The sequence below is a fragment of the Acanthochromis polyacanthus genome, chromosome 3 (genome assembly GCF_021347895.1).
Source record: "Acanthochromis polyacanthus isolate Apoly-LR-REF ecotype Palm Island chromosome 3, KAUST_Apoly_ChrSc, whole genome shotgun sequence".
Lineage (NCBI taxonomy): Eukaryota > Metazoa > Chordata > Actinopteri > Pomacentridae > Acanthochromis > Acanthochromis polyacanthus.
The window spans coordinates 7118041-7143145 of NC_067115.1; the positions used below are offsets into that span (position 1 = coordinate 7118041).

Here is a 25105-nt window from a genome sequence, read left to right on the forward strand (position 1 = left end):
TTCTTTTTTAGATTTAGGGATTAAGTTGGCGATTATTTTTTCCACACAGTTGCTATTAGAGAACCTTTTTGCTTCAGTAGACATCATTTAAAACTTGTGTTTTGTGTTTACTTAGGCTGCGTTTGAAGGCACCGTTTGGCAGAAGATGCACTAAATAATGGACGAAATAGGAGCAGCACCGCATGTTGTCTTGAATTCTAAAGAAAGATGAGCTCTTACAGTTAAGTCAAGAAATTAAAACAAAATTCAATAAAGTTTCACCAGAACTGTGCAAGAAAAATATCTCACTGCAATACTGTTATAAATTAATTCTGATACAGCAAATATACTCAACTGGTAAAGAGAAAACAAAGTGGAGTTTCTCAGATTCTCTCCATCTCCTTCCTTTTCATGCTGAATATGGAACCACAGTTAAATTCTTCATGAATTGTTTAATATTTGGTTGATGTCATTCAGGCAGGAGCCGGTCGCTCCCCTGCCAGCTGCTCACTGAAAACTGAGTCGCTTTTTTTTTTTTTTTACAAAATCCATCTGGAGATGTAATTGTTGCGTTGTAAAAAAGGTTTTCCAAACAATACTGAATCAGTTGTGCAGCAGATCTTATCATATCCCAAAACATATGTCCATTTTCTCATTCTTTTTCACCCTATTTCTAAATGCTTATGTGAGCCACAGAATCTTGTTCCCATAAAATATTTTATGCCATTTGCTCTCCTCAAGAAATACAGCCATTGTGGGGTTCATGAATATAAATTAAACTCTGAATTCATCTTGAGAATTTTCTGATGCCACAAGGATTCTTTGCGCTACCTTTCTCTTCTCTTTATCGCATCTTTCTGCAGCTCACCTCCCATTTCCATCACAGAGAGCCGCTCTTAATGAAAGAAAACAGGCCTCCATTCCTCAACTCATCACACAGTAATATGACAACTGGGTCTGGAAAAAACCCCGAGGGAACCACACTTACCTTCAGCTGCAGTGGCAGGAAAACAACGCCACAAAGCCTGCAGTTAATATCATCAGACCATCTTCAGCCGGAGAAACATGGGAGGCAGTTTCCTAGTGACCAGGAAGCCTGGCAGGCCCGGCTCAGAACACAGCGCCTCTCACTCAGTAACAGGGTCTCTAGTGAGGTCTTTTATTTCTGCTTCTGGCTCAGAACTCCACTATTGCGTGGGCGATTTAGAGGGATTTGACTCTATTAAACTTTAGAGAGTGTTTAGAAGGCATCTACTTTCCTAGAATTCGCCAGACAGCATTCAGAGTTCAGCTTTTGTGCTTAAGGGTTCAAGAAAATGTATCAATCGATGTTTAACAGACAGATCAATACGTCACATTGCAGTAACTTTGGTCTTATTTTTGAGTATGCAGCATGCTGTAACACAATGAAAGACGATGATGAAGCTAGCACTATAGTCTCTTATAATGCTACATAGGGATTTCCTGATTACGTTTTTTGACCCTGATCCAGGTCTGATAATATTTTGAATCCACCAATACCAAGTCCCAATCCAGTGCTTTTTCCTAGACTACACTTATTTCAAAAATGATAAAGTCTTTAAAATCAACCCAAAACAAATGCTTGACAGCTGAATAGCTCTGCAATGCATTAAGAAAAAAATCGATTTCTGCCTCCAGTCTGTTCCTTAATGTTCTGTAGGTGGTCAACAACCTTGTTGTAAAGCTCCAGTAGCACACTGTCTGAAATGTAATGTCAGAGTGTAAGGTGCACTGTGGCTCCACAAGCTCCAAAAGATGAAGAAAACCTGTATTATCTATATGTCAGAAAGCATCTTGTAGTTTAGCTGGAGTACCTGTTTGTTGAGCATCTTACTGTTTATTACCATCGAGACCTGAGGAGGTGTCACTCAGACTTCAGACAGTTCATGTTGGCAAGCAGAGAGCATTGTGGGGGCTCAGCTAGCAACGGGCACCAGGACAAAGACTCCGATGGTGTTTAATGACCTCTGACTAGAACTCGAGTTTAATACAACATGGAGTTCACAAGAACAGCATTCCCTTTTCCCACCATCCGGACCTAAAGCATGTGACTGTTGACTAAAACAGCAACATCTGCACATGATGAAACACCACTGTATTCAATTTGTATGCAATTCTGCAGATTATTAAACAAAGTTATTCAAATTTGCATCCCAAGCATTCTTTTTTCTTTTTTTCTTTGCATATCCACTCACAAATGACACCAACCACCCATGGTGTCATTACCAAAGCTTCATGCAATTTTTTTCTTATTTGTGGGTGTGACCATCACTTGCCCTCATGGCAAATTAACCTATCATGTTTATTTCAAACTGTTTCCTACATTATGCCATTGAGGGCTGTGCACACCCAAGTGAAACATAAAACAAACACAGGACAGACAGAAAGGTGAGGCATAGACAGTGTCCTAAGAGAAAAGGTGCATTCTATTTATTTGTGCTCTTTAATTCATCCCAAACATTCTACGACAAATTGTGCTCTCCCTCTACAACACAGAGCATTGTAGGGGTTAAGTTAGCAATGGGCACCATGACAAAGACTTCTGTGATCCTTAATGGCCTCTGACTAGAAGTCCTGTGTTTATGACAAACATAGTTTCACAAGGACAGCGTTGCAATATCCCAGTGGCATACAGTATGTCACATACTCACGTGTGTGGCCTAAATCATGTGCCCACCAACTTAAACAGTAATATTACCATTTGACAAATGTCCATTGTGCTGAATTTGTGTTCTTGAAAAATATGTTATTTTTCAATATTGCTGCTGATTGCTGATTTAGAAAGCTGTTAAAAATTTGCATCCCATGTCCTGCCACAGATTATGCTGTCTCTTCATGACACTTGTGTGACAGCGGATGTAAGTAAAGGATCAAGTTCAGGTTTAGCCTAAAAGTTACTTGATGCAACAATTAATCAGTTCATTGGTGTAGCAGGTATTCCGCTAGTCTTACCTCATCCAGATGGACCAGGAAGGTGACATTGCTGCCGAGGTTGGCGGTGAGTTTGCCGTCTTTGGTGGTCAGCAGGAGTCCTTTAGGAGGTCTGTTGGGGCACTGCTGCTTCCTGGCCGTGTACATTTCTTTAACTCCTTTAGTGCAGTTGTTCAACACCACTTTACGGTACCTTTAAAAAGATCCCAAAAAAAATTGAAATTCAGGATGTTTCTTTAGCTCTGTTCCATTTTGTCATCTATGCATCCCTTCAGTTTTTTGCTGCTGCACGAGTTTGTGGTTAACAGAAATTTTGTTGAACTCAGCAGAGTACAGCTGTTGTGTCTGAACAGCTTCCCAGACGAGATGACAACTGACAACACAAGCTGTGTCAGAGGCTGAGACACCTTGGGAAGCTTAATCACAGCAGTAGTGAATAAAACCCTCCCACTGTGATTAAGCTTTGCAAGGTGTCTGTTCCCTGTGGAGCTTCTAACACTGACACACAGGACACATCTTTCTGGCACAACAAAGAAAAATGGATTCCGACTGAAAGTGAGGCATCACAGCAAAGGAAAATATGAGGTTTTGCTCTTGAGGAGTTCCCATCACAAGTTTTTTAACTGAACACAATGCAGTGCAGTGGTATCTTTCTTATGTTCAGGTATGTGGTAGTAAAATACGATGATGAAATATGCTCACAAAGACAACAAAGTGAAAATAAAGTGGGGATGCTTTGATGAACTGACTCTAGTGACTGGAAAAGATCAAAATTCGTAACAGAGTACATAAATACGAGGCAAAATATAACTGTGAAATAAGTTAAACAGCTAAATAGCCAATTGTCAGATCCTTAACTTTGAGGCTATGTAACATATGAAACAGTTGAACACTTTCACAGATGTCTTCTTTGTAATTTTGTGTCCCAAAATTATTATATTTTTTTGAAATTTTGAGTGCAATATCCTGTACGATTGAAGCGAAGTGGCAGCCATGGACTATAAAAATATGTACATACATAGCCCCTGTTTTGTCTGCGAAATCCAAAGACGATGAGAAAACCAGAGCTTCAGTACAGAGTAACAATGAAGCAGGGCTGTGTCGCAAAGCCAATGATAGGTTTGATATTACATTACACATTTATAAACACCACTACAAACATGGGTTCATAGAGCGGAGTTCACAAACACTGACTGCTGCTTGCAAAAGCATGAATAAACACTGTTCTCTGGTTAAATATCACTAATTGATGTTTATAAATGCCGTTTCAAATGCTGGTTCACAAACACCAACTGCTGTTTGCAACTGTGTTCATAAAAACTGACTGCTTATATTAAAACAGCAAAAATATAGCCAAATAATGACCTTATCGTCTTTCAAGAGATTCATGTGAGGACAAGCTGTCTTATTGCACTATGGTCTTCTACATATGCTTAGAACAACCAAGAGGGAGCTTCAGTGACCAAAGTAGTGTTCAGACATAATGTATACAGAATGCTGATGTGACTCTAAGGTGGCAGAGCTTTAGAAGGTTAGCGACAGCACCAGTATTAAATCTGTGATAAATTTCTGCTGCAGCATCCACGTTACAGCTTTCAAAATGACTATCAGCATATAAATATGAATTTCTACTGGATCAGTCCTTACCCGGTGCTGTTGAGGTAGTTCTGACCCTGGCTGCAGCTTCGAGACACAGTGGACGGATTGAACCAGAAAGCCGGTCTGCAGTTCCCGTCACCTCGGCGCTCATATCCATAATCACTGTTAGACAACAAAGAACATTCACTGATCAATATCAGCATGTGAACATGGACATATTGTCCCACGGTGTTCTTATCTGCGTCTTTATAGCCGCTAACCAGAGGCCTATCTGGCACCGAGACGCAGCATTATTACGTATTGATCAAGGCTGCTGCTGTTGACAGATGCACAGAGAAGCTGTGTGTTTACGGAAACACAGCCGGAGGCCAAGGTTTGCTTCCACACATAAAAACTCTCAGTTACCTGCCAGCGCTTCCAATCAAAACATGATTTACATGTAACAAAGCAAAGTAAGCAAGTGCCCTTTCTAATCATAGTCATGACATTGATTTATCAATTAATTATCGGCCAGAACTAATAAACCAAACTAACGAGCCTGTAGCTGACTAGTCCAGTTTGATTCTGTGATTACAACAGTGTGAACTGTTCATTATTGAGCTGTCAGGGCTGATTGGTGGCAGCGATACAGACGGACGACCAAACAGGTCAAAAGTCACTACAGAGGCCATATTGGAACAAAACAGCCAGCAGTGTTCTGTACATTAAGAGTGAGATAGTGTGAAGGCAGCACACTATTTCTGTCATTAAAAATCAATTTTTTCTTTCAATTTGTGAAACATTTTGGCTGCTGCAAAACTTTTACATTAGATTATGGTTGACATTAATGTAAATGACATACCGGTATTCAAAATATGAGAATGGGCGTTAGTCAGTGTTAGGGCTTTAACTATAATTTCTAACTCACTTTAACATCTTTAAAATGTGGAAATAAAGTTAAATCTCTCTTAACTTTCCCCTGAACTGTCGGATCAGAAGCTATGGATCAGAAGATCCATAGCCTCCGTCAGCTAACACAGTCAGTAAAATGCAGTTATCATGTCTGAACAAACAACATAAAGCTGACTTAATAATCCTGAAACATCTGACTATTATAGTCATCAGTTAGCTGCACACATGTCCTGTTAGGTAACCAACTTACCAGCAAACCACTGGAGCAGCAGCTAACGCAGCTAGCATCAATGGCGTTAGCACAGGCTGTTTGGTGTGGAGCCCTAAGCAGCTTAATGGTGCCAACAAAATATCAACACTTTTTTTTTCATTTTGAAGAAAAAGAAAACATTATATTCAAGAAGCATTGTCTTTGATTTCACAAAACAACTTCTCTATGCATTTTAATGCACATTATGATAAAAAGGTTGAATCTATGCAGTCCATATGAAGCGGAGCTAGCAAGCGATTAGCTTAGTTTTGCATTAAGACAGAAGGTTGGCAAAAAACACATGTAGCAGCTGATAACACATTTTACCTCCTTTGTTTAGTCTATATGTAAATGTAATAAATCTAAAAGCAACTGGGCAGACGGATGAAGGTTTATGTTTTGATATACTCTCATTACACTTAAAAGGTATTTGTAGCTATGCAACTGAAGTTTACAGAAGAAAATGACCTTTTGTTTCCCCTATAAACTGTAAATTTTGTTTATTTCAACCATGTATTTGCCATTTATGTGTGTATAGTGGCTCTGTGCTTCAGGCTAACTTTCCATATTCCACCTCAGAGAGATTCAGAGAAACTAGGACAAAACAGTGTATAATGGGACAAAAAGTGCAAGATCACTGCAGCTTTTACTGGAGAGCTGGTCAGGTTGGCTGGTGATCCACTTCAACTGCTGGCCATATTTCTTTCTTTACTTTTCTTTCAGGCAGTGTCTGTAGGTGACACGGACACAGATGTGTTTGTTGCACCAACTGGTGGTTCTGTTTTTACAGTGAGGCCTTCAATATCTCATCACACTTCACAGACACACACATAGATCTGCTATTTGTGACAGTGACAAATCTGGAAGCAACAACATCTGGAACACAAAGAGAAGAAACAGATGATGTGATCACCAGTTAAACAGGAACACTAGGCTTTTGGACAAATTCTGATTCATGCTGGTCAATTTTTAAACAGGTCTGGACATGATTATTTCATTTTGGAGATATTTGGAGACACTTTTGAGTCCTTTTGAGAAAAGTTTTGAGTCATTTTCAACATTTTTTGACCCACTACAGACACATTTATCTAATTATAGACAGGTTTTAGGTCCTTTTAAACAATTTTTGTATTTACTTATGAATATCTCAGGTCATTTTTGGACACATTTTGGATAATTTCAAAAATTTTTAAAATCATTGTAGAAAACTTTATTTAATTCTGGACAGGTTTTAAATAATTTGGGACAATGTAAAACTCATTTTGGGGCAAGTTTGTTAAATGTCAGACCAGTTTCAGGTAATTTTTGACAAATTCTGAGCCACTTTAAACAATTTTAGTCATTATGGACATGTATATTTAGGTCTGGACAATTGTAAACTCATTTAGGCCACGTATATATCAGTCTGAACATGTCTCAAGTCTGCCATCAACAGGTTTCACTCTTTGCAACAACAGACTATTCCTACCGTCCGTCTGCCTTGATCTTCTGAGTTTTGTCTTCCATTGGATTCAATTTCTCGTCTGTGGACTTAATCCAATAATACATTCAGCTGCAGAGTTTTCAGATACTCTGACTTGGAAACAAACTGGCTGGTTAGACGGAGGGCATCCAGCATGGAGATCTCCTCTCTCAGTCGGCAATTTCTGTGTTTCTTTTCAGTCAAAAACAAAAATGTGATTCCTGTAAAAATCTTTTTTTCCCCCTTTTTTTCTAAAGCTGCAGGTGGTTTGTCTCCATACAAAAAGATGCGTAACTTTTTAATCAGAAACTGCCAAGCAAACTTCCCTGTGCGGTTCAGGAGGTTTGTTTCTTTCTGAGCAGCAGATGGGTTTGGCTCTGGATTAGTGTCATGCTAAAAATCACACATGCACAATCACCGAAGCCTGCAGTTGGTCTGTTCTACTTTCAGAACACACATGAATCATGTCAGAGTCTGTTTGAAATGAATCAAATCAAACCAAGTGAACTGCACCCTCCCACAGTTTCCTAATTTCTTCATTTAGTTCAGGAAATATTTAATCAAATATCAAATAAAGAAGAATCTGACTCAGTGTTTCAGCCTCTTCCACTCCAGTGTTCAGTCTGTTGTTTGCAGGTTGATAAATATGCATTTTATTTTGGACATGTTTCAAGTCATTTGGACAAATTTAACACCATCTTGATAGATTCTTGAGTAAGTCTGAGTAATGTGGACATGTTTAATTGATTTTTGGCACATTTCAAGTCATTTTTGACTCATTTAAAACAATTTGGACAAATGTATTTTATCTTGAACAAATTTTGAGCGATGCTGGTCAATATTGTCATAGTTTTGGACTAGTTCACTGCATTCTGGACAATTTGAGTAATTATGGAGAACTCTGGTCAATTTTCAAGTACTTTTGGACGTGTTTATTTCATTTTGAACATATTCCAAGTCACTTTGACACATTTCAGATCATTTTGGACAACTTTTGAGTCATTTTGGACAATGTAAGTAATTTTGGAGAAGTTAATTCAATATTAGACAAATTTTAAATTACTTTTTAAGTTTTTAGGATTATTTATAATTTGACAAGTTTGTAATTCTGTCTGTGTTATGGTATTTTCCACAACACCCATCAAGCTAATTTTCTTCCGAAATGTTTGCGTCCATTCACACTGGCACACAAGCAAGATGTAGAATCTGATCCATTTTGTCACTATTCAAACATCCATCCATTCTCTATACACCGCTTTATCCTCACTAGGGTCCCGAGGGTGCTGGAGTCTATCCCAGCTGACTCGGGTGAAGGCAGGGGACACCCTGGACAGGTCACCAGTCTGTCACAGGGCTACATATACAGACACACAATCACTCTCAAATTCACACCTACGGACAATTTAGAATAGTCAGTTAACCTCAGCCTATTTTTGGACTGTGGGAGGAAGCCGGAGTGCCCGGAGAAAACCCACACATGCACAGGGAGAACATGCAAACTCCATGCAGAAAGATCCCAGGCCCACCCCGGGATTTGAACCAGGATCTTCTTGCTGCAAGGCGAAAGCGCCAACCACTACGCCACTGTGCAGCCCTACTATTTAAACATGTACAGGTTCATTTTGGCCTCTTGTACTGGCTGTAGTATTTAATTTAATGTGTTGTTTGCAGGCTAATAAATCTGCATTTAGCTGATCATGTTGCTGACAGACTCTTCACACCTCAAATTAAGTTAAAGCATTATTTTCTGCATCGATGGTTTTCACGATTCTGGGTTTAGAATTTCAAGCATGCACTGAATAATTCCCTGCAGAGGGACAGACGGGCAGAAATCAGACTCATAAAGAAAATATAACAAACTTTACACTGATTCAATGGGAACCAATTAGCACTCACTCTCTGCCCTTCTACAAACAGCATTTACATAACTGCTGTATGTTGGGATGGTGTTTTTTTCCCTCTTCACTGTCATTACAAGATAAAAAATACAACCATTTAGGATTTGCATACAAATTGAAACTATTTACACCCCCACATGGTCTGAACAGAATTACAAGCACACCGAGCTCACAGATAGACGCCACAGAGACTCACATTATGAGCAAATTGTGTGAAACCAAACCAAATTTATCGGATTATTGGAAAACATGCAGCAAGTGAAGCAAATTAATGAGACATGTGGACACGCATGCAATAGATTCCACTGAAATTGGCCTCCAGGATGAAACGGGATGAATCTATAGAGCTCCTGTCTTCATCTGTTGATTCACCGATCACAGGAGATGAGGCGTTTTTTGTTTTTAAAATGACAGTGACCATCTCCAGCTTGTAATTCTGTCAGTGGCGCTGTATTCTCCACAAGAACAAGCATCCATCAAGCTAATTTTCTGCAAAATGTCTGCGCCCACTCAGTGGGTTTAGCAATAAATGTGGTTATTAGAAAACCATTAAGAAAAGACAGCGTATGCAAGGACACAATGATGCTGATAGGAGTACAAAACAATGCTGTTTTTCTAATCTGTGCACATTTTTCAAGTCAGTTTGATAATATGGGACAAGTTTATTTCATTTTAGACAAATGTCAAGTTATTGTGGACACATTTTAAGCTATTTTTACAAGTTCACTCCACTATGGGCAAATACTGAATCATTTTGGACACTTTTTGCGTTATTTTGAACATTTTTGAGATATTTAGGACACATTTTACACTATTTTGGACATATTATGAGTCATGTTGGTTAATTTTTCAGTAACTATAGACAAGCTAATGTTCTTCAAAATGTCTGTGTCCACTCTGCAGCTTTAGTAACACATGTGGTTATCAGAAAATCATTCAGAAAGGAGGGAGGATGTAAGGACACTGAAGCTTTTAAAAACAAGTTCATTCGATTCTGGACACATTTTGAGCCATGTTGGCCAGTGTAGGAATTTTGGAAAGTTTATTTCATTGTGGACGAATTTCAAGTAGCTTTGGACACATCGTTAACTATCATAGAAAAGTTTCGTGTCATTTTGGACAAATGTTGAGCCATTTTTGCCAATTTGTGAGTAGTTTTGGAGTGGAGCTGAAAACAATGTTGTTTTTCTAGTCTGCACAGTTTATTTGTGCCATATCCAGCTTGTTAAGAGCTAAAGCTGGTAGATTGGATCAACCCTGAAGAGCACATTCGAGTGGACTGCACAGGGTATTAGCTTGATGGATGCACTTGAAACTAACAAATGGACACTGAATCAGAGCTTTTTAAAATGAAATCAGCATTTGTTTTTTTGCTTTTTAAAAAAATTGACAGCATTTAACTACAAGACCTGTTGAGCCTCATTCACACTTGGCAGCTGCCCACCAGAGGATGACTAAAGCTGAGAAAAGATTAATAAAAAAAATCATTTGAAAGTGGTGCCTCTACATGTGTGGCAGAACAAATGCTGAGTTAATGAAGTTCCCCTTAAGCAGACAATGGAGGAAACATAATCCCCCTCTGTGATTATGAAGAAAGGAGCTATTGCACAAAGGAGCACGTCGTCTTACCATTCAAAATCATGAGCTCGGCAAATGCAGGACTCGGCTGAGAGGATTCTGGAGTAGTCTCTTCCCAGCATGCAGTAGTTTCCAGGCCGGCGCTTCATGTAAATCTGTTTCTGTCCCATCACACATGGCTCGCCCTGTTGGAACAAGAGCAGTGAGTTGACAGTCTTTCAGTGCAGTCGGTGCAGTCATGTATGAAGCACTTTTTCTTCCAACCTGGTTGTGCAGGTGCCACGTTTGGTAGTCCTCCTCCGTGCACTTCCTGCTGAAGATGGACTTGTAGTCGATCTTGATGAGCTGCCACTCGGAGCGGTGGCTGAAGTGGCCGAAGAAGCTGCAAACGTTGAAGGAAAGGGTTGAATTAGAAGAAGGTCTGATATTAGGAAGTAAGCCCCCCTTTTTTTTTCTCAGCAGCAGCCACACTATGAAGTTGTAGACTTACACAAATAAACCACAACAATAACACATCTGCAGCAGATCCTACAAGTCTAGTCATGTTGGATACATTTTCAATCATTTTAGACACATTTTCAGTCATTTTGGAGACTTTCTAAGTAATTTTGGACTATTGGGTTATTGTGGACAAGTAGACTTCCTTTAGAACAAGTATCACTTTAACGTAGACTAATTTATGACCAAATCTTCGTCAAAGACCGAGTAATTCTGGAAGGTTTATTTCAGTTTGGACAATCAATTTTGAGCCATGCTGGTCAGTTTTTGAAGACGTTTGGACAAATTCCAAGTTTGGATAGTGTTTTGAGCTGTTTTGACAACTGAGTCATTTTCGACAAGTATATATGTCAAACTGGCCAAGTTCCATTTTGGACACATTTTAGGCACTTTAGGACAGATCTGCTTCATCGTGGACCAATTTTGAGCCACCATGGTCAATAAATGAGTAATTTTGGAACTCTGGGCATATGTTCAGTCATTTTGAACACTTTTAGTCATTTTGGATAAGTTTTTTTAATATATTGGACAAGTTTCAAGTCATTTTAGAGTGTTCTATTTTATTTTGGACATTTGTTCTGTAATTTTTGACGAGTCTGTTTCACTGTGGACCAATTAGAAGCCATCTCAGTTGATTTTCGATTAACTTTGGACAAGTTTATTTCATTTTGGACACATTCCAAGTCATTTTGGACACTTTTGGACAATTGGCTAATTCCAGACAAGTGTATTTCCTTTTGGGCAAATTTTGAGCCTTGTTGTTCGATTTATGAGTCACTTTGGACAAGATTATTTCATTACAGACCAGCCTTTAGTGAGCCTCGGATGTTCTTAAATCATCCTTGGTTCACCAGTTGTCCTTCCTTGGACATTTTTGGAAACCACTGCATAACTCCTGCTGGTTTGGAGTTTCTCAGAAATTCACATTTTTCCTGCTTCCAAATTCAATTTTAAGAACTGACTGCTCACCTGCTGCCTCATATATCTGCCGACCGACGGGGGCCTTTATAACAACATAATCGATGTTTTTCATTTCACCTGCAGTGTTAATGTTGTGACTGATCAGTGTAATGGAGCACCACAAGTGGAGAAAATAATGGAGAGTCAAAGTCAGTAAAGTAACTCAGTAACATCCATTTAGCTAACAGCAGCTACTGTCAGCTTTCAGGCATAAGACACTAAAAAGCTGCAGCTGCAAAAACACACTGAAGAGTGTGATGGATGTTTACACTTTATTATTGTCATTTTCTCTTCCAAACAAGTTTGGTTAACCTTGTGTGTGTGTTTTTTTACTGATTGCTGGTGATCATTGATCATTGTAAGTGATGTTTCACGCCCCGTTTGACTTCTAATTCCCAAATCTCAGCAGCGAACGTCCTGCCAACCGGAGCAATAACTGTCAGCAATTATGTATTTATTATCTCAGTCAGCTTTGCTCTCTGAAAGATGGATCCCACACCGACACACAGATTTTCTGCCAAAGTTAAATCAGTTTTTTTTTCACAAGATAGATTTCAGTCAGCTGGGTCTTGTTGCTGCTCTTTATTGTCTTCTTGATTTTGGTTTTTCATTTAAAATTCCAAACTTTTTCAGACTCAAATTTTCAGATTTGTTTGTAGATTTTTCAGACTAGATCTGACATTTGCGAACAAACAGCTGAATGCTTATTATGTAAATTATCATTTGTAAAATCCATCTCGGTTGTTTCTAACATGTATGAAAGACACTGAATTGCAAGAAGATGGCAATTCAGACCAAATCCCACCAGACCCAACAAGTTAGCCTGTGATTAAAGCTGCAACACCATTCACTCTAGTCGTATTATTTTCTATTAATGTGTTGAAAAAATAATATACATATTTTTTCATACTGTCTGATTCACTTGTATGTAAATATTAAAATGCTTAAGGTTTGAAGACACGTTTTCAGGACCTTTAATGTGTAATAACTGCATTAGCTTTAACTCTCTGAGCAGCAAAGGTTTATGAATATTTTTATTAAATAGTTTAAAATGACTGGTATTAATAAGTACAACATTTTTCCAATTGTTCACAGGTACACATACTACATAGTACAGATGGTATACTGTGTAAACACTGCCTGCAGTTCAGCAAAATGTGTCTGAATTTTTGTCACACAACTGTCATGGCTTTTCTCTTGTGCTAAGGAGTGCAGAAGTTTATTTATTTGTTTTTCAAACAGAATTTAGGTCACGTAAAGGACATATTTTTGCATATTTTCAAATAAGGCATGTAGAACAAAGTGATTTAGATGAAATATTCAGATTTCAGGTTTAGATTTAATTGATTTTTGCAATTTAAACAAAAGTCACACATAATTAGTTCAAGGACTGTCAGTTTGTTTGTTTTTTGCTCTGACAGATTGCATCAATGTATTTTTATATACCACCTTTAAAGCAACTTCAATTGACCAAACTGCTGTAACATGTCATCAAACAAGCAGCAAAAAAATTATGTGCAAACTATCACAACTAGAGAGAACTACAAAAATTAAAATTTAAAACAGAATAAAATACTAAATCTTGCCAGTCAGGATGAAATCTTGTAAGATCAGTTTTAAAACATAAACATGAAATAAATATAAAATATTAGGATCATTTAAAGCAGCCAAAAGCCACTGAAAACATGTAGGTGTTTTCTTTGAATATCTAGGGAATTTTTTTGATTTCAAAAAATAATAATGTGCATTTCAAAGCCTCCTGCAGGTTTTTGTGTTTCAGAAAGTGATTTTCCTGTCAATATATCAGTTCATAGGTGACCTAATATCCATCTGACAACGGCCTTCATGCGCTTTCATTGCCTCTCAGAAAATGTGGCTAAATAAAGACAGCTTTGAATGGAGGCCTTTCTGAAAGCTTCTTGATCCATTTAGACTAAAAAAAAAAGCAACCAGAGAACTGAAGAGAACAGAGAGCATCATTCACCGTTCACTCAGCCCACAAGGACACAGTCTTCAGCACCTTTCTTTTGGTTTTATTTGTACTTACGTCATGATTTGGTTCTCGGCTCCGGCCTCCACCAAGACTCCGTCCACGAACAGCGGCACTGAGGAGAAGCTGTGTTGGGTCCACTGCCTTCCTTCGTCAAAGCTGACCCTGTGTGCAAGTGTCAGAAGGCATTTTCATCACAAAACACAGAAACAGAAGCTCTGCAGCAGAAAGGTGAGGATTTACTGTCTCCGAGTCTCGGTGCAATTAGCTACTGTAGTTTTGGGTAAATATCAAAAAGCATTAGAAGGATATTTAAGAGACTGTCTGCCTGAGTTATCAAAGCATAAAGAGACACAAAACTGTTTTCAGAAGAGATAAAAAGAGGAAATATTTTGTAGGTCCTGGGTGAAAAGGCTCCACCGGGGTGAAAAAAACAAGACCAGAATAGAATCGTTTCATGTTTTCAACTACAAAACTGCAACAGGGAGAAGGAGAAAAGAAAAAAAATTGGACAGCTTTCATCATCGGGTCCCTGGCTCTATTGATTCTGACAACTTATCAACATCGGGGCTGAAGTGAGAACAACTGCAAGAACCTGAGTGTGTCACGGGTGGAAATGCTGCTGAGGCTAGATCGCAGAATAAAACCTTCCTTTGGCTAAAAGCGTTGACATGCAGCTATTATGAGCGTCATGCAGGGGAATGTTTAACTTCCATACCTGCTGTACAGACACTCTGGCTGCCTTATATCTGTCAGTTTTCTTCTCATTTCTGCACTTAAATTGGTCGGGAGACAAAAAAAAAAAAAAAAAACCCAGCAGGCTACACTCGGCTGCTTCTAAAACTAATTTCAAAATTGTTGCAAAAAGCAAGTGGAGAACAGATCTGGTCTCCGTTGGATTAGCCTGCACTGAGGCAGAGCGTGGGCACCCGATGTTGGCAAGAAGAAGCTGACGTGTTAATGAAAACACTCAAAGAGGGGGCTCACACTGCTGCCTGTTAATGATAAGTGGCTGCAAAAAAATCTTTCAAATTAGATTGACTTTTTTTATACTTTTTTGCTGGAGCTGCAGTCAAAGTGCATCACTAAATGGATCAAGTGTCACGTATAATATATACATGCTCCTTTTTTTGGATCGTAGCGGGTGGATTCACCTTAAAATAGCCGCAGGAGATTGAAAAAAGCAATTTAAGAACAGAAACGTGTCCAGAAAAGTGTTTTAAATGGACGTACCACAAGTGTCTGGTTGGCACTGACGGCTGCTTCACGGCCACCAGAGCTCCTCCTTTATCCAGAAACCAAACATTGTGCTCCTCTTCAAATATCTGAACACACAAAATGTAACATGCAGATCTTACTTCAACAATAAACCTTTCATTTTATTACTTCTAATTTCTCAACATGCTAGGAGTAGAAAGGGGCAGCTTTCTCACTTACCACCTTTCCAAAACTACAAATTCAAGGCTCAAATAGTCAGTAGAGGTTGACTGATTATTTTTAGAGATATTAGTAATCAAGCAGACCTGTAACTGATACACACGTGGACAAAATTGTTGGTACCCCTCAGTTAAAGAAGGAAAAACCCACAATTCTCACTGAAATCACTTGAAACTCACAAAAATAACAATAAATAAAAATTTATTGAAAATTAAATAATCAAAATCAGCCATCACTTTTGAATTGTTGATTAACATAATTATTTAAAAAAACAAACTAATGAAATAGGGCTGGACAAAAATGATGGTACCCATAACTTAATATTTTGTTGCACAACCTTTTGAGGCAATCACTGCAATTAAACGATTTCTGTATTTGTCAATGAGCGTTCTGCAGCTGTCAACAGGTATTTTGGCCCACTCCTCATGAGCAAACAGCTCCAGTTGTCTCAGGTTTGATGGGTGTCTTCTCCAAATGGCATGTTTCAGCTCCTTCCACATATGTTCAATGGGATTCAGATCTGGGCTCATAGAAGGCCACTTTAGAATAGTCCAACGCTTTTCTCTCAGCCATTCTTGGGTGTTTTTGGCTGTGTGTTTTGGATGGTTGTCCTGTTGGAAGACCCATGACCTGCGACTGAGACCAAGCTTTCTGACACTAGGCAGCACATTTCTCTCCAGAATGCCTTGATAGTCTTCAGATTTCATCGTACCTTGCACACTTTCAAGACACCCTGTGCCAGATGCAGCAAAGCAGCCCCAAAACATTACTGAGCCTCCTCCATGTTTCACCGTAGGGACAGTGTTCTTTTCTTCGTATGCTTGGTTTTTGAGTCTATGAACATAGAGTTGATGTGCCTTACCAAAAAGCTCCAGTTTGGTCTCATCTGTCCAAAGGACATTCTCCCAGAAGCTTTGTGGCTTGTCAACATGCATTTTTGCAAATTCCAGTCTCGCTTTTTTATGAGTTTTTTTTCAGCAGTGGTGTCCTCCTTGGTCGTCTCCCATGAAGTCCACTTTGGCTCAAACAACCACGAATGGTGCGATCTGACACTGATGTACCTTGGCCTTGGAGTTCACCTTTAATTTCTTTGGAGGTTGCTCTGGGCTCTTTGGATACAATTCCAACGATCCGTCTCTTCAATTTGTCATCAATTTTCCTCTTGCGGCCACGTCCAGGGAGGTTGGCTACTGTCCCGTGGGTCTTGAACTTCTGAATAATATGAGCCACTGTTGTCACAGGAACTTCAAGCTGTTTAGAGATGGTCTTATAGCCTTTACCTTTAAGATGTTTGTCTATAATTTTTTTTCGGATGTCCTGGGACAATTCTCTCCTTCGCTTTCTGTTGTCCATGTTCAGTGTGGTACACACCTTTTCACCAAACAGCAGGGTGACTACTTGTCTCCCTTTAAATAGGCAGACTGACTGATTATGAGTTTGGAAACACCTGTGATGTCAATTAAATGACACACCTGAGTTAATCATGTCACTCTGGTCAAATAGTTTTCAATCTTTTATAGAGGTACCATCATTTTTGTCCAGGCCTGTTTCATTAGTTTTTTTTTTAAATAATTATGTTAATCAACAATTCAAAAGTAATGGCTGTTTTTGATTATTTAATTTTCAATAAATTTTTATTTATTGTTACTTTTGTGAGTTTCAAGTGATTTCAGTGAGAATTGTGAGTTTTTCCTTCTTTAACTGAGGGGTACCAACAATTTTGTCCACGTGTGTATTTGAGATATTTGCAGGAAAAAATGCTATCTTCACTCCAGCACAAAACTTTATTACTCTGCCAGGAATGCGGCAGAGTTGTATGACCATCGGTGTTACGTTTGTCCATCTGTTTGCAGAAATGATACAAGGAACAATTAATTTAAATTGTGGGGGTGTTTCCAAGTCCCATGAGTTCCCACCGCCTGCTACATATTTAGTCACGCGATTCGGTGTCCGTATGTGACGTAAACATGCATAACACACGCCTGTGCTCAGCGCAAGGTCATTTTGTTTGTGGGTACACATATGTTAAATTGACACATTCTATCTTGCCGTGATTTCTGCCACAAATTTTTTCAAAATTTCAGCCGTTGGAAATGATACAACTGAGCAGCCTTGGTGGAGTACTGCGCTCTCTGAGTGCTTTTTTATTTTTGGGTTACACATGCAGACAACAAAGCAGAAATTGAACCACTGTGGATCCAGGTTTGTTTTCATAGTAAGCATCAAAAACAATAAAATGATAGTTTCACTTTGGACTAATTAGCTCTATTATGTAATTAAAGACAAAGCTGCTCCTTACTTCCACATTTTCCACGCTGATTATCAACTCATCAGTGGTTGGTCTCAATTCTTATCAATTACAGCATTAAATCATGTATAAACCCATCACGTATATATTGTTTAGGAGCCCAAATTATACTCATTTAGAGGTTTATATTTCAAAAAACAATCATTTTATTTCTCATATTGTGTGTGCTGCAGCTCTTGTTATTCATCTGAAATGCTGTGCTGTATTTCCTGTTTCTTTAGGAACCGATTAGAAACCAAAGATCTGTGAGTGTAGGGACGTAGTTCTCGTGAGGAAATACTGGCGGAATATTTATTTTGCTTGTGATTGTTATACAAAGGCAATACAAGATGATGTCCTTAAGTAACAGAAGAAAGGCCTGGACTCTAAAATCGGCATTTCTGGCTAGTACAGAGTAGAGTTTTCTGTGTGAGAGAACAGAATCTTTTTGCATGTTCAACTTTTTAAATTAGCAGAACTGACACAAAAATATAACACACTAAAGTAGAAGAAACCCAAAAACAGAATCTGTGCTCTTTAAAAATAAGTCTACTAGAGATTATTTCATTGTTAAAAGTAAGAAAAGCTCTAGGGGAAGCAGGCTGTCCATCTTTTATCCTCAGTCAAGGACGTGCTCTCTACAGACTATGTGCGAATAAAACTCATAGCGGTCCTGGCTGCGATAGCCAAAGATGTTGCACTCAAAAGGCTGGCGAAAACCATGGCAGCCCATGTGGATGGTAAACATAACATGGTCTAAGAAAAGCACACGGCAGTGCTCCCAACGGGAAGAACGCACAGCTCGCCCCTTTTTACCTCAACTTTTTAATTTTAGTACTATCACAACTTTTTATTGTTTTATATCTTATTTCCATATTGTTTTATATCGTATTTCCATATTGTTTTATATCTTATTTCCATATTGTTTTATATCGTATTTCCATATTGTTTTATATCTTATTTCCATATTGTTTTATATCGTATTTCCCTACTGTTTCTGTTTTATCCTGTATTCTGTGTCTCTAATTATGTTTAACTATCTCTGTAAAGTGTCTTTGAGTTTTAAAAAGCGCTATATAAATAAAATGCATTATTATTATTATTATTGTTAACCATCACAAATAGTTAATTTTAATTCAAGTCAATATTATATATACAGTACATTTAAAACAATAGCTTTGGAGCAAAATTAATGAGAAAATAAGTTTAAACATTTAAGTTCAGACTTTACAGAAACATTTATTAAGTGAGTTTACCTGAATATATTAAATGTAATGAATAAAGCTCTACAGGATATCATTTAAAACTGATGTGGCTAAATAAAATTCCACAGTTAAGATTCAACAGTTTTATTGATTATGGAGGTTTACCTGACTAATCTAAAAATAAAACCCTGCAGAACGCTACACAGAAAACACAAAGAATCCAAACATTCCCTGTATAGTTACTGCTGTCATTTCAGTATCCAAAGAAGTATTCAATGATGGGAATAAGAGCCCTGTTTTATTCCAGTCTTTAAGTAACTATGACACTGTATGTATAGCTCATGTAGCTGCTAAACATAATTCAGCCATTAGTGATTTTATTATCAAGTGCATCCATAAGCATAGACTGATGGTGTTATTCTTCCTCTGGGTTATTCTCATAAATTCATCCAACATGATTTTCAGCATCTAATTTGTCCCACAGTTTTAAGAAAACCTGTTTGAATTATGCATTAAAATGTGTAACTTGATCAGGAATGGTGTATTATATCTTGTGTTAGCAATTCTGCATTTTTTGTTTGTTTGTTTGTTTTTTGAAACAAAGTTTGTAAATAAAAAAAAGTGTGTTAAAAAATCTCCATTGAAATGAATGTGAAGAAAACCAGCCATCTTTGGAACCCTGTAGCTCTGGCAGATGTTACAGTACAAACTTCATTCAAAGTTTAAAAGGGTGACAAGGCTTTGAACGTGACTGATTTAAATCCATATCTTGATACCTTCCATGACTTTTATGCAATCGCAGTTGAAGTTTTATGAATTTTCTGAAAGTAAAGATTTTCTTCTCCAGCCAGAGTGGGAGACATCACACCCTCTACCTCTAAATTCTCACCAGAAAAAAATAATATGTCTCCTTCTCATAATTTTTTCTATATGAACACTTTACACACAATAATGTTGGCATTTTTGTCATCTTCCGCCCAGTGTGAGTATCACTGCTGTAAGATTTACTTTTTTTTTTTTTCATAAATCACCTCAGAGCATAGAGTGTGCCGAACAAAACTTCCATTGACTCCCATTATGTCAGAGCTCCAAACTTTCAGTGAAAATCCTAAACGGAGGGTCTCCCTAATTAGCCATCACATCTGTATAATACACAGCGTGTTCATGTAAATACATTCACTTGTGTAAAACAAAACTGTACATCACAAGGAGAATTATTATTTTTTAAATACGACTAATTGTTTTTGAGCTGTTTGTTCCAGGCTCTAATCCTCAGTCTGCCTTCTCCTCTCTCTGCTCTGCTCACTGCAGACAACCAGTGACTCACAGCTGATTGGCTGATTGATACTGGACCACACTTTCAAAGTAAAAGCTCAAAGATTTGAAAAGGAGGTGATGTAGGTTCATGAAACCAGCTTTTTTTAATAAAATAAAATGTATCTTATATATAATTTTAGCAGTACATAATAACTGACAAAAGCTGCATTTGCACACTTTTGTAGTTTACACTTGTGCCAGATGTGTCTCATAAAAGATGTCTGTTTTAAACTGCTTCTGTAGAAAGCGTCATTTGGGCTGCAAAACATAACACAACGATACAATAGTGGTTAAATGTTAACAACCAGTGTACGAGTGCTGTAAATCTGAATCTCACCGGTCTCCAGCTATTGCCGGCATCAGACGATATGAACATGCCCACGTTGTTGTAGGACAGCTCCGCTCCGATATTTCCTGCAGTGGGAATGACAACAGAGGATGTGGTAGTGAGATCACACAGATAAAAGGCCATGTGTGTGTTTTAAATGCATGTCGTCAGTCACCCCACGTCTGTGATTAATTTATTCTCTTGGCGTCACTCCCAGATCAGCTTACTGTCTCTCAATTGGTGTGAATAATGGAAAGAAAACCCCAGGTTAATTCCTGTGGACGTCTGCCTCATTCAGGCAACATAATATGAGCTGTGGAAGAAGGTGGGCGCTTCCTTCCCTCTGACAGTGTTACAGCACAGTGCCTCCGATGCTTCGTTTCTGTTTTTTTTTTTAACTGTGCAGCGAGTGAACTGGTTTTCTTCTGCTGATCTGCTCCACTATCTTGGCCACGGCTCAGTAAATAGGCATGTGTTTGATCTGGATGGTGTTTGTCATGTTGGTGAGATGATCTCTGCACCAGCTGACGTCTTAAAAGGCACAGCGGGCAAAGCGAATCGCGGTGCCAAAGCAAAGTCTCAGCCAGCAAATACACACTGTGCAGTCTATGCTGTGGCTGTTTGTTCAGCAGCCTCACACACCGAAGACAAACCGACTCGACTGGCATCGTGTACACAACGGCTGCAGAAAAGTAAGATTTTCTCCACCGGTGCAAACACATGCCTTTTGTCTTCTCATACGCTCTCAGACTGTGGTGCTTTTTGCCACAAGTACATAATCAGCTGGGTGACGTATGATCGGAGCAGGTGGACATGTGATCCTGTGGAAGCAGCAGAGATCCTGCAGTGATTTGTGCCCACTGAAGCTGAAAGAATCTTTCAGACAGAAGCTTAAATGAGGGGAAGTAAGGGGTCACGGTGCTGCATGAACCAGTCATCTGAAATACTGACGAAGTAGCAAGTTGAAGCAATACCTAAATTGGAATTGCACTCATTTGTGGCATCTCACTGTCTGTCTGTGGACTTACTACGCACTAGGGCTGCAGTCAACCAGAGAAAATCTTGGTTAACTGACAGGGCAACACGGATTTAAAGAGATGTGTAATTTTATTGAGATTTTCCTTTTTATTACAATTTTCTGTTCTTTCCAAATACATGAAAATATCTATGAAATGACAAAAATAGAGTCTGAAGTCTCCATTTATATAAAATTTAAAAAGTATTAATTGCTTTTATTTTTTACATAAAAGGGCTGTTAATATACATTTTCAATGTCAGTGCCATTTCATAAATATTCCTTTTGTCATAATAGATAAAAGTGTTACATTTGAAGCTTAATACTGTAAATATTTGAGCTGTGTTAAATATAATTGGTGACAGTTAACAGAAAAGAATTCTTTGTTACCTGAGAGATATCTAGCGCAATTACAGATTTTTTTTAACAACAATAATGTTTAATTCATCTACTTTCATTAGTATATAATGTCTAGAAGCATTGCTCAAAACACAGTATTTATCACTGTATGTATCTATATCATTATATATATAAAATTTAATTATACAAAATGTCTAATCTATTATAGGTAAATATAAGTAATTTCATTGCCTTTACACTTGCAAATGTCCTTCATTACAGTTAATGGTAAAAAAAAATTCTCTTCATCTAAAATTATACATATATATATATGTGTGTGTGTGTGTGTGTGTGTGTGTGTGTGTGTGTGTTTTAAATTTTTAATTTTTTTTTACAGTTTAGTCTTTAACTAATCAGTTGGTCATGGGGGAAAAAATACCCTGTATGTTAAGATGAACTAAGTTTTCCACAGAGCTCTGAATGACTCTACCTGCATTCTTAGAAGCCTGAATAGATTCTAAATCAACATAAAAGCAAATTAGATTACTGAAATGTGGTTATTTTATGGAAAGATAATAACAGACTGGGAGCAGAGCAGCTGCATGTATTCATATGATTTCTGAAAATATATCAATTTGATGCAGCAAAAGAAGTATTAAAGAATAAAATACAGACGAGTCAGCTGCTGTTTTTGGATGATCTACATGTTGGTTATTGAGCTGTGAATTGCTGCATAAAGAAGTTTGAAGTTTACATTTGACTTTTTAGAACAAAATGCAGAAACACCAACATCGTCTTTGACAGTATCAGTTAGTTGAGTACTCATTCTGAGTAAATGTAAATTTAATCAAGTCGAACCGAGCAGCCTTCATTATGTTGGGAGAACTCAAAGGGTGTTCTCAGGTAGTCTGTTCCACCTGCTTCCAAAACTAATGGAATAACCCAGGAAGGATGCTAATGTTAACCCTAACACCTGAGATTGTCCAAACAATGAACACTTGATCGGATGAGAACATGTGGACAGCCACACATAATGAAACTCCTTCAGTGTTTTAGCTCACCTGTGGCCACTATGATCCCCGGTGCAGAGCTCTTTGTGGAGATCGTTCCTGACAAATAGGGGTTCTCAGACATTTGCAGTTGGAGATGGAGGGAACAGAAAGGCTGGAAAAAAACAATAAACAATTGAGCTACTGGAGAAAAAAAAACAGTAAATGTTAAAATTCAGTCCATTGAACTAGAAAATTCATCTTGGAAACTACAACATAAAGTCGCACAGTCATACACTGGATCACATATGATGAATGGATCAGTCTGTGCATCAGCTTTGTTTTTAATTCCCTACAAGGTAACAACAGAGGAAGAGCTGCGCTGACGTGTTATGTGAAAACGATAGGGTCAGAAAAAATGGGAGAACAACAACGACAACAAAAAAAAGTCACATTCATTCGTCTCCCAAAGAGAGCGAGCTGCACCTTCATAAGTTTTACTAATTGCATTTAATCTGTCATTAATACAAAGAGCGATGGAATTTGCATTAAAGTATGAAGCCAAGCCTCCGGGGCATGCACACAACACAAGACAATTGCATTTGTTCACAGAGCAGAAAAAAAAAAGACAAGACGTGTTTGCTTTCATGTTTGCAGCAGACAGCGTGTCACCAGTGTAAAGACATCAAGGGCAGTGGGACTGAACAGGGTAATCAAAAGGAATCTACGGCAGTAATTAAAATGTCACATGAATGCGCAAGCACGGGGAACCTGCAAGGCACAGCTCACGACCCTGAAATCACCTCCTAAACAGCATGAAGTCCTCCTAATGTCTCCAACATGATTCCTCCTAACAGTCGGCCTGTTAGCTTTAGTTGCAGGGAGGCTGTCTAATGAGGAAGGGATGTTAATACATGCAGCAAATCTGGATCTGCCAGTCGAGCACCTGATCTGCCTTGCTGTGAAAAACAGAACTCGAACTTTTGTTTGTGTTTGAAACTAAAAACAACCATATGCAGCAGCAAATTTTGTTTTACCGTTGTGCGAATAGCTGTTGGGTTTCTCTCTTATCAGTGGATATTCTCCTTCTATCAACACTGGATCATAGATAATATTAAAACTAACAACCCAAATCTGCAGTTGGAAGTCAAAATTACATCCTAACATGTGGGTTGAGAATTCTGCTACATATCCACCTGCCACAAATCCCATTTAAGTGTCTTCTGTGGCCATACAGTGAATATATTTTTCACTCCCAAATTAAAAGACTTCCCCTCACATTGCATTTCAACATTGAATCATGGTAAATTTAATTAGTCTTTTTGACGAGAATTTATCAAAAAACATTGTTTTATGTCAAAGAGACTGATTCTTAAAACTACAAAGTAATGACAAAAAATTTAAAATACAAAACATAAACGTAGGAACTGCATAAATATTCACCCATGTACAAAGTGACTCAATTAATTCAACACAGGTGCAGCCAATTATAGCTAGAGGTCTCACAGTTAGAGAAACAGAGATCATCTGAATGCACTGAATGTGTCACGGTGGCTGTAGTATAAAGACACCTTTATCTGGAAGTCCTTGGTGAATCAGTACTCCTGGATATAACTACACCATGAAGACAAAAGAATACTTCAAGCAACTCCACAAAAAGGTTATTAGGGCTGTTCATTCAAGATCCCCATTCAATTTGACACTTTCTCAAAGAAAGAATGAAGCAAAATGTTTGTGTCCAGATGTTTGGATTGATGGAGACCTATCCACACAGACTCAATGCTGCAAGCAAAGGTGCATTTAATGCATAAGGGGTGAATACTTATATAATCACTTATTTTACATTTGGTACTATTGATTGGCATTACTTTTCAGAAATCTGTTTTCACTTTCACATAGAGGAGCTTTCTTTTGGTAAATTCTACTAAACAAAAAAGCCAAATTATATTGACCATGATTCAGTGTTGATGCACTATAAAACAGGAAAACTTCCAAGAGAGGGTGAACACTTCTTATAGGCACTGTATATTGCTTTCTTTATCACTTTTTATGGGAGCATTGTCACGACAGGAGTCCAGTGGTTTTCTTTGCTGCACTATTTCCTTTCAGTCATTTAAGATCATCTGAGAAG

At 38.1% G+C, this 25105-nt stretch overlaps 1 protein-coding gene across 1 annotated transcript in view; it reads right to left on the reverse strand.

Annotated features, from left to right (window-relative positions):
* Window positions 1-25105, reverse strand: part of sorcs3a (sortilin related VPS10 domain containing receptor 3a) — a 307833-nt gene that overhangs the window by 67778 nt on the left and 214950 nt on the right. Inside the window, exons 11-18 of the mRNA XM_051945511.1 lie at window positions 23047-23149; window positions 20641-20717; window positions 15291-15382; window positions 14115-14222; window positions 10874-10991; window positions 10661-10794; window positions 4579-4692; window positions 2953-3124 (exon numbers count right to left, since the gene is read on the reverse strand). Of these exons, the coding sequence (XP_051801471.1) occupies window positions 2953-3124; window positions 4579-4692; window positions 10661-10794; window positions 10874-10991; window positions 14115-14222; window positions 15291-15382; window positions 20641-20717; window positions 23047-23149 (918 nt within the window). The remainder of the gene's footprint in view (window positions 1-2952; window positions 3125-4578; window positions 4693-10660; window positions 10795-10873; window positions 10992-14114; window positions 14223-15290; window positions 15383-20640; window positions 20718-23046; window positions 23150-25105) is intronic.